The sequence below is a fragment of the Beta vulgaris genome, chromosome 2 (assembly GCF_026745355.1).
Source record: "Beta vulgaris subsp. vulgaris cultivar EL10 chromosome 2, EL10.2, whole genome shotgun sequence".
Classification (NCBI taxonomy): Eukaryota; Viridiplantae; Streptophyta; class Magnoliopsida; order Caryophyllales; family Amaranthaceae; genus Beta; species Beta vulgaris.
This window is the reverse complement of record NC_079203.1, coordinates 40,411,890-40,422,216: the sequence shown is the minus strand read 5'-3', so window position 1 is coordinate 40,422,216 and position 10,327 is coordinate 40,411,890. Positions and strand designations below refer to the sequence as shown.

The 10,327-nt window shown below is 29.4% G+C and overlaps 1 protein-coding gene and 1 long non-coding RNA gene across 2 annotated transcripts; one reads left to right on the top strand and one right to left on the bottom strand.

The window, feature by feature from the left end:
* Positions 1–5,267: 5,267 nt before the first annotated feature.
* Positions 5,268–9,691, bottom strand: LOC104886552 (uncharacterized). The gene is made up of 2 exons (XR_789214.4): positions 9,062–9,691; positions 5,268–5,658 (listed from the first exon to the last, which is right to left on the bottom strand). It is a non-coding gene; the product is annotated as an uncharacterized LOC104886552 (long non-coding RNA).
* LOC104886551 (thionin-like protein 2) lies at positions 5,358–7,409 on the top strand. Its single transcript, XM_010671001.4, has 2 exons — positions 5,358–5,682; positions 7,230–7,409. Exons 1-2 carry the CDS (start codon positions 5,358–5,360, stop codon positions 7,289–7,291), a joined length of 387 nt encoding a protein of 128 aa, XP_010669303.1. The 3' UTR covers positions 7,292–7,409.
* Positions 9,692–10,327: the final 636 nt, after the last annotated feature.

The following is a 10,327-nucleotide window of genomic DNA, read 5'->3' as shown; positions in this document are numbered from 1 at the left end:
TGATGTAGGTGTAATGATCGTTGTATGAACATTATTTAAACATCATTTAACCTTGGATTACTTTCATATTCTTATAATTTTGTTATTTGAGGTAGGGACAATGATTCGTTTATGTATGCTGGTGACTACATAAATAAAAGGAATAAAAATTGCTTGCATAGACATATGACCAGAGTCGTCGCATCAAATCACAACTTTTACGATTTACAGGTTTGTTATATACTTTCACTTAAGTATACAATTTGTTTATCTTTGTATACAACACATGTTTTCTTATATTTACAAAAATAATAGTGTGTTTGATAAACATTAGTAAAAAAAAATTCAAAAGAATGACTATTACTCACAATCGTAAATATACATTAGTCTTGAAAAGAAAACGCATAATTACAAAAAAAAATCGCACTTTGATTATAAAATAATCGTCAATATAAAATAGATGTACATGATGCAAAGAGAAAAATTAAAGACGCCTGAAATTTTACAAAAAAAATGTTATATGAGTGCAATTTATCTTAAAAATAATATAAATCAATGCAATTTTTAAAATCCAAAATAAAAGTAATCATTCTTAAGATCAGAGTTAAAGTGATTGAAATCATACGTGTCTATGATAATGATTCAATTAAAATTATAATCAACCAACATATTTTGAATTATTTTATGACATTAATAACAACACTAAGTCAAAATTATACGTGTCTATGATATGATTCAATTACATTATAATCAACCAACAAATTTTATGTTATTTTATGACATTAATAACAACAATAAGTCAAAAATGTCACAACGTGCATATAAGACTTGTACTAATATATTAAAAGGCGTTTAGAAACAAGGTCACATGGTGCTCTCCCTAAGGATGTTTTATTCCATGTAATACATATTCAGTAAAAAAAATAAGAAATTGAATTGTATAAGATTTGATGTCGTGACTTCAAGCTAATATATAGAAATCACTAAACCATGTGACATTTGATATTTTATAAATTATATGTATTATTAAATAAAAGTTTTACTTACCTGAAGAATGGTCTAATCCTAAAAAGTAGTTTGAATTGAGAAAAGGGGGAAAATATAATTGATTAAGATTTGGAAAATAAAACAGAGAAGAAACTAGCAGATTTGGAAACAAATCGGAGAAGAAATCTATAAGATGCCTAAAACATTCATTAGAATGGTTTAAAAAACACCCCGTGAAATGTGATGCTTCACCCGATGAAACCTTGTGTGCAACTAAGACAAGGCCCATGAGTCCATGACCACTAGAGCAACATATTGATTTGTAATAGAAGTGCATGTAAACTTTTTTTATTCTTTTGATTTGTAATAGTTGCAATATTTTAACTTTTGCATTATTTATATATTTATTTTGATTGCAAATTTATGACTGATATATTATGCAAACGTTAGCATGTAATATATTATTAGATTTATCTCGATATATATTTACAAAAATTCAAAATTTATAATTTTTCACAACTAAATAATTACAGTTATTAATCGTTGGGTCTCTGAGTGAGTGGCCCTGTACGTGCCTCTGAGTGAGTGGCCCTGTACGTGGACAGCCCCACAGGAAATTCAGCTTATCACGAATTTTCGAAAAAAGACCCAAAAAGAAAATTTACTACATATAATTCACATACAATAAAAATTATAGAAGTTGAAATTTTATACCATTATTATTGAATGTTTTAAAAAATAAAACAGAGAAGAAACTAGCAGACGTAGAAACAAATCAGAGAAGAAATCTATATGATGCCTAAAACATTCATTTATAATGGTTTAAAAAAACACTCCGCGAAATGTGATGCTTCATCCAATTGTTAAACATCGCCCATAAAATACTTAAAATCGCCAAAACTCTCACATGAATATCCAAAATACCCTTACTTATATTTTTTGATTTTTTACCCTCTTCTCTCTCATCTTCTTTTTTCCTATACCACCACCCTTCACATCCTACCACCACCAGCCTTCACCTCCTGCCACCGCCACCCTTCACATCTACCACCACCACCCTTCGTTGGTTTTTTCATTTTCCACCACTGATATAGCTACTACTTTCTCCATTATGGAGTAACCTTTGCTCAATTGCTCCATCACCAAACACCATAACCAGATCCCATTCCTCTATCTACCCTAAAAGTCTTCAATCTAATCACTACTTAAACTTATAATCAAATTTGCAAAACCAAATTTATCTACCCAGAAAAGCAAATGGAACAAAATCAATTATTATTAACAAAAACATTCATCTTCTTCACATTTTCATCTTCTAAAGATATACCAGTAGGGTCCACTCTTTCAGCTTCAAACTCAACTCAAAAATGGTCTTCTACAATGAATCACTTGAATTTTTTTTAGAAAGTGCGAACGTCCGGCCAGGACGATCGCCCCATGGCCGGAACGTTCTGGCTGGACGTTCGTGCCATGGGGCGATCGTCGTCCTGGCCGGACATTCGCCCTTTCTAAAAAATTTGTGTTGGTGGTGGGGTGACACGAAGGTGGTGGTGTTGGGGAGGTAGGGGATGTCAGGGGTGGCCGGGGCTAGCCGGGGGTCGTAGGTGGTGGTGGGTATGGTGGGTGGTGTGAAAAAAGGGTAAAATCGTCTAAAAAATAATTTTTGGGCAATTTTAAGTAATTTTGGGGACGATAAATAGAAGTTGAGAATGAAACCTGGTGTTCAACTAAGATAAGGCCCATGACTACTAGAGCAACATATTGATTTGTAACGGAAGTGCACGAAATTTTTCTATACTTCATTTGTTTGCAATATTATAATTTTTGCATTATTTTATTTACTTTGGTTGCGAATTTGTAATTGATATATTATTCAAATTTTATCATGTAATATGTTATTAGATTTATCTCAATATATTTTTTACAAAATTTGAACTTTTATGATTTTTCACAAATAAATATTTACAGATATTAATCGTTAAAGTTGTGTATTGGCAAGTGTGAATCAAAATATTTATACTAATGTATTAAAAGGTTACTAAACAAGGAACAATGCTACATGGAGCTCTCCCTAAGAGCATTTATTATATATAATCCATGTACAATAAGAAATTAGAAATTGCATAGTATTATCAGATTTGATCACGTGACTTCAAGTTTATAAACTAAAATCTTAACCACTAGACCAATGATATTTAGTGTTATTATTTTAAAGTAGAATATTAATAAATAAAATTTTTCCTTATTCGGAGCATAGCTTAGGCCTTGTTACTAGTTGCAAGTATTATAAAACGTAGGAAGTATTGTTTATACCATGCTTTTAAATTTAAGAAAAAAAGAATTCTTTTCGGTACGACATGTGCCAGGTGCCACCAAAGATCCGCAATAGATCTGCCTCTATTTGAAGAGGTAGGTTTGGATGGGTTGCCCATAAGAGAGAATCGTGTTTATGTTTTGGGTGTAAATCGGAGATACTCATAAGTGTATGACATAAACTGATAAGTCTATACTTTCTTTGTATTTTTTTATCTTTCTCACTTAGAATCTTGATATTATTTACAATTAGAGAGAATTTTTTAGATTTTTCTCAATACATAAGAAAAAATATAGTCATGTGAGGTCTTGTTTGATTCGTCTCAATGAGTACTTTATTAATATTTAATTATTATAATTTTTACTAATATGTAACGAAAGATATTTAATGTAGAATAAATACATTGGCAAACGTGCAAAGTCAAAGTAGGAAAGATAAAAAAAATACCGAGTGAGTACCTATAAACTAATAAATTTATGTACAAAATTGATAAGTTTATACATAAATTGATAAAAGAAATATATAAATTGATAAATGTATGAGTTAAACTGATAAATATTATGGTCCCATTTGGCAAATAGAGTTTAGAGGTTAGCTGTTAGAGTTTAGGATTTATTGTTAGAGTTTTAAACTTTTTGTTTATTTATTTAACTGCTGATTTGACAACTTTTTTTATAAATGCATTTAGTAACAATTAACTGATTGCTAAAAGCTTATTGCCATTTGTTTGAGTAAAATGACATTTATAGATATTTTAATACAATATGTAGTAGTATTATTAGAGGCAAAAAAGTCATTAATTAACATATTCGTACCTAATCCTCTAAAATTCTCTCTAAAACTCTATTTTATCCAAAAATATTTTACAAACCACCCTTTTTAGAGTTTTTGACTAGTCAAAAGTGATCCAAAACTCTAATTGCCAAATCCCATAGTTTACTGTCAAACTTATATGACATGCCATAAACAATTCAATTTAATGACCAAGACCAGTCAAAGCTAAAACGCTTTCTTTTGTTAAAACAATTAATATCACACGGAATCTGCATGATTCTTTTCCATTAATACTAGATGAAATCGAATCTCTTTTTACAAATTTTTTACCTATTTAGACTTTAGAGTGAAGTTATCCACATTTTCAGTTGGTAACTATTTTTTTTGCCGGGACCTCGTGTCAATTACAATAAATAAATATGTTATTATTTTTAAATTTTTATTTTGCTACTTTTTATATTTTTTGTCCATTAAGAAATTGAAAAAAATTCACTTTACGACATGATAAGTAAAAAAAATTGAAAGTTTTGAGTTTGAAAACAATACCTTCAAAGGAATTGTGGTAAGAGAATATGACATCAATAATATAAAATAATTATTATTAATTATCATTATTATCATTAATTATTATTATTATTAATTTATAATAATTAATATTATTTATTTATAACTATCATTTAAAAATATCCAAAATACTATTATTATTATAATTATTATTATTCATTATTATTACTTATCATTATAATTATTATTTAATATTCATATTATTATGTTTAAAATATTATTTATATATTTATTACATTCAATTTAATTCAATTTAATTTAATTCAATTCAATTCAATTCAGTTCAGTTCAGTTCAGTTCTCTTCAGCTCCAATAAGTTCAGTTCAGTTCAACTATTTTATATCGAAGAGAACAGGCCCTAAAGAGCATTAAAGATGTATATACTTATTTAAGTCTTTTTGGTTATTTATAATTATTATAAGACTTCATCATATTTTCTTTGAAATATTAGACAACAAAATAATGGTCTATTGATGGTTAAACTCTTACATTTCATTTCAAAGATCACGTGTTCGATACCTTGCACTTACACATTTAAACAAAAATAAGGACTACACATAAACATAAAACATTTGCATGAGGAGAGTGCCACATAACACATAGACATTCTTTCACACACCTTTTAATATATTTGTATAAATAACTACTATAAAAACGCTTCATGTAATCTTCAATCACAAGGTTCAATAACAATCAAAGTTAAGTAGTGGTAACATAGGTAAAAAAAAAAATTAGAATTATGGAAGGAGTAAAAGCAAGAAGAAGTGTAGCAATTGCACTAGTGTTTCTTATAGTATGTATTGTTCATGTAGAACCATCTGAATCCCAAGCCAAAAATAATTATTGGTGTTTTCTGAAGTGTGCTCTTTCATATTGTCTTCGTTTTGGAGGGCCACCGCCAGGGCCACCAGTCATGGATCCAGCATGTGAAGAGGATTGTGCAAACAAGTGTGCATCACATCCTTTTGAAGTTTCAAAGATACTGAAAAACGACCCTCATCATCTTTGTCAATTTGGTTGTGTTGTTTCAGTTTGCTCTCCTATAATCACAGGAGAAAATCCAGGTTAGTTTTTGAGTTGGTCTTATAAGATTCTGCTTACTTTTAATTTAACATTAGATATCGGTTCAAGCACGAATTAAAAAGAAAACGAACCTTTTTTTTTTAATATAGTGACTAATTTAATCTATTTAGTGACCATTTTTATTTATTTAGTCATCTAGTTTGATCCATTAAATGACTAGTTTAACTCATTCGGTAAGATTGCCAGGTTAGTTTTTAAAGATTGTATGGGGTAGTTTGAAATTCAGAGAGAAACAAGAAAGGAGAAGATAATGGACAACTAGTTGATGCGAGATGTCTAGGTATAGACATACAATGTTGAGATAGAATAAAAAGAAACTAGCTTTATATGCACGCGATGCGTGAGTCGATTGTTTGGGTATGTTCTTAATAAATTTTATCTAATATAATTTTAGAAGTGTGATTTATAATTATTGTTGTACAAACTAATGTAAAGTAATTAGAAATTGTAATGAACATTTAGATATAAGGTCTTATAGTCAATTTAAATTTCTAATTTTTTTTAATTAATTAACCATTTTTTAAATTGTGTCAAGTTACTTTGTTAATGCTTATTTAGTTCAATTTATCATTAGAATTTTAACCCCGTCTTTAAATTAGGAAAACATATATTGTAGAAAATTTGAATATCCAATTATATATTTAGCTAAGGACAAAAATGACTTTTCGAAGGGGATACCATAGCTCTCATTTGACTTATATAATAGAATTTAGCTTGTTAAGAGAATTTAGACTTGAATATTTTTAATTTTAGGTTAAAGTTAGACCTTTTTAAATACCTTGTCTATTTTAATAGTTGTGTAGTTTTTGACTTCCGCCACATTATACATAACTAATTCGATGACCTTTTTAAATAACATATAAAAATCACAAATTTTACTAGTTTTTTTCAATGTATCTTTTTAGTATCCTTTACCAATGGATTTTTTTAAAAAATATAGTTTTTGTTGTCAAAGAGAGGCAAGCCTAAAAAAACCAGGAAGTTACAAAATGTGGCAATGTCACACCTTAGTGTCCTTTGTCATGAATCATACTAATAGATAATTAAATATATTAATGGTTAAAATTGTACGTTACAATTAAAAATTAAAAGTGAAACAAAAGGAAAAAAAAAATAGTATACTAATTATTCGCATTTGATATTCAAGTCGATCTAATTTTAATATTTTAAATTTAATGCCTCATGTATAATTTAGTGTTAAAATTACTTCTATGAGAACACATGGATGAAGTAACTTTCATCTATTATAGTGTTGAAAGTTTTCATTTACAATAACATAGGTTGTCTAACTAGTTCCTATGTTCCTGATAACAATAATCATAATGATAAGACACTATTAATGTCATTGTTTTATTTTGACAGAAATATCAATTTTTTTTTATTTTTTTTTTGACAACAAGTACGACAGAAATATCATTGTTAAATACTAAAATGTATTTCAATAATGTTTCTAAATATATTTAACTTACCTTTATGGTCATTGTTCTATAATTCTTATTGTCATGATGAATTATTTGTTACCTTACAGCTTCCGACAAGATAGAAGGGTGTGTGGAATCTTGTGATACTACATGTAGCAAGCATTGTTGATCGTCAAAAGAGGAGTATCAAAGATTGATACAAGTGGCTAAACAATTTACATGATTACATTGGATGATTTGATGGGCTGGTGTAAAAGATTTCCAATGAATTAATAAGATAATATATTCTTGTTAAAATTTGCTGAATACCATTAAGTGTTTCTTTCTATTTTTTTTAATCTATATAAGCCACTAAGGCAGTACAAAGTAAATAAAAAAAAAGAGAGTGAAAATTCGAACCTGTGACCTATCATTCACAACACCTCAATTTTAACTACGTACTACTAGGCCACGACATCCTTGGTTACTTCTCTCTAATTTATGACTAAACTATATATTATCTCTCAATGAATGAACTAGGAGAATACTACGATTATTATTATTTTTTAGTTTGTAAGATGAATAATCTATGGACTACCTTTACAAAGGGCACAACCAAGCGGCCCATGGACTACCTTTACAAAGGGCACAACCAAGAGGCCCACGCACTTGGAAGCATGGGAGAATGGTAAGGGAAATCCTTCTCCATGTACCCCTCACTTGGTGGATTTGAACCCATGTCCTTGACGTCATGAGATGGAATCCCCACCAAGTGAGCCAAGCCAAACTTAGCGGGAATGCTCCGATTATGCGGCAACATTTTTAATATTCTTAATAATACATTACTGTTAGAAATCCCTTGCTTTTAGACCTTTATCAATAATAGTCTTATTGATGCATTATGCCTAATCAAACTAGTAGAGTAGACACAAATTCGAGTATTCGAACAATCAAACTCGAATCAAAACCGACCCGGTATTGGAAGTGAACCAAACTAATTGATCCAAATCAAAAGTAACCAACTATCAAAAGTCAACTGAGCAGGAAAAACATTAATATGATGTCATGAAACCAAATTGTAATAAAAAATAATATTGCCTATATTTTGTTTTGAAAACGAATATCTTTAAGATAAATTAGTAGGAATAACTCAAGTTGTGAATCACTGTTGTAATATGCGTGAGGTTTTATACCTTGAGAGCAATTGATAATAGGCTTGAGAACAAAAGAAGATAAGAACAAACCGATTTGAGAAAACTCGAACAATCACCAAGCTTTCCTTCCAAAATACCACCAATTCAAAGAATTATTATTGAAATGAACAATCAATAACTCCTAATTTGATGTTTAGCTCTCAATTCAATGTAAGGCTAGCACAATCACAAAGATTTTCATAGAAGAACCAAAATTGGTTCAAACATTCATAAGAACCAAGCTTTCCTTCCAAAATACCACCAATTCAAAGAATTATTATTGAAATGAACAATCAATAACTCCTAATTTGAGGTTTAGCTCTCAATTCAATGAAAGGCGAGCACACTAACAAAGATTTTCATAGAAGAACCAAAATTGGTTCAAACATTCATAAGAATGTTACGATTCTTATCAAGAGAATTCTCACACTAAGATTTTGTATTCTTCCAGGACTTCATTCTTAGGGTGTGAATATCCCTCAGACTCACCTCCAAACTTAAGAGTTAAGATTGTGCCACATCAGCTTTCCACTACTTTTTAATTCTACAGACTCACTTCAGACTCATTCCAATTTTATACTCTATCCCTCAGATTATCTCCAGACTCACTTCACTTTATTTTATGTATTCTAATTATTTTTTTGTTTTCAATACCATTATATTATGAAAATGTAATAAATTAAAATTATTACCAATAAATAATTAGTCAAATGAAAAAAAAATTAGAAACAACACACATAGTATTTATAGAAGAAATAATATATTACCTTTGGATTGGAGCTTAAACAAACAAAAAAATGCAGTGTGGGGAAAGGAAACCAAAAAAAAGTGTTGTTAAATACTTGGTAAGGCCCACGCATGAGTCTTAGGATGAGTTTGGAAAATACAAACTCATCTACAGACTCCTTCACCCTTTCTCCTTGAATATCCCTAGCCTTGTTCAAGATTCCCCAAAATCTTATCTCAAGACTCAAGCTTAAGACTAGGGATATTCACACCCTTACAATGCATATACCCTATTTATAGGACTTTCTAAGGACCTATGACACCATTGCTTACATCATTATTACTTGCATACAAAGTAATTACTATTTTACAAAGCCGCTTAAGTGTATGTAGTTTTATTGCAGCTTCTAATGTCCCATTAGTCTAGCTTTGTTATCGTAGCCAATGATATCTTGGGGCCTTGCACTTCAAGTTGATTCAGATCCATGAAAGAAACTATAATGTTGTAGATAGCTTGATGCCTAAGGAATTCCAAAACTGGCTGCATAACACGCTTATATGGCGATTTGTGTAAGGCCTCCGATAGGAAGCTTTCTTATTAGCCTCCAGTATTGCTTCTTATTGATTGTGCCTTATCACCCCACCCAAATAGATATTGATGTAAACTGGAAGCTTGCAAGTTGCTTGGTTTAATAAGCGTGCTTAGCTAGTAATTAAGCATGGTTAAGAGTGTTAACCCATGATTAGTACTAATTAAACACTTAACTATGATTAGCTAACCCTTAATCAAGATTAGCATTAATTAATCATAATTAACCTAATTAATCAAGATTAATCAGCTTAATTGTGATTTATCAAGAACGACTCTATTACAAAATAATAAAGTTTTAAAACCTTTTCTTCCTTCGGATCACTCTTTTTAAATAGGTTAATAAAGAACCCATCAATTATTTTTTTAATCTTATTACTCCCTCCGTCCCAGAATACTCTTGACACTTATCACGACACGTAGTTTAAGATGATAAGTTGTTGTTTGGTTATGAATTGTTATTTTATTGAAAAGTAGATGATAAGTACATGATTTCATATATTTATTTTCCTTTATTTTAATATTATAAGTGTGTTTATATTATTATTTTCATATATTTTATATACTTTTAATACTATTAGATATAATTTGCGATGTTTTTATTTTTATTACTAATTTTACTTAATTATTATATTTTTGTTTAATGATGAATCTTGGTCCAAGGAATGAAGAAAAAAAAGCCAAGCCCAACATAAATGCAGCCCAACTTGAATAAAAG

Excerpts from the sequence above, each read along its gene's own strand:
- LOC104886551 (XM_010671001.4), top strand. The coding sequence starts at position 5,358 with ATGGAAGGAGTAAAAGCAAGAAGAAGTGTAGCAATTGCACTAGTGTTT. Across the intron at positions 5,683-7,229 it reads AATCACAGGAGAAAATCCAG|CTTCCGACAAGATAGAAGGG; the intron begins GTTAGTTTTTGA and ends GTTACCTTACAG.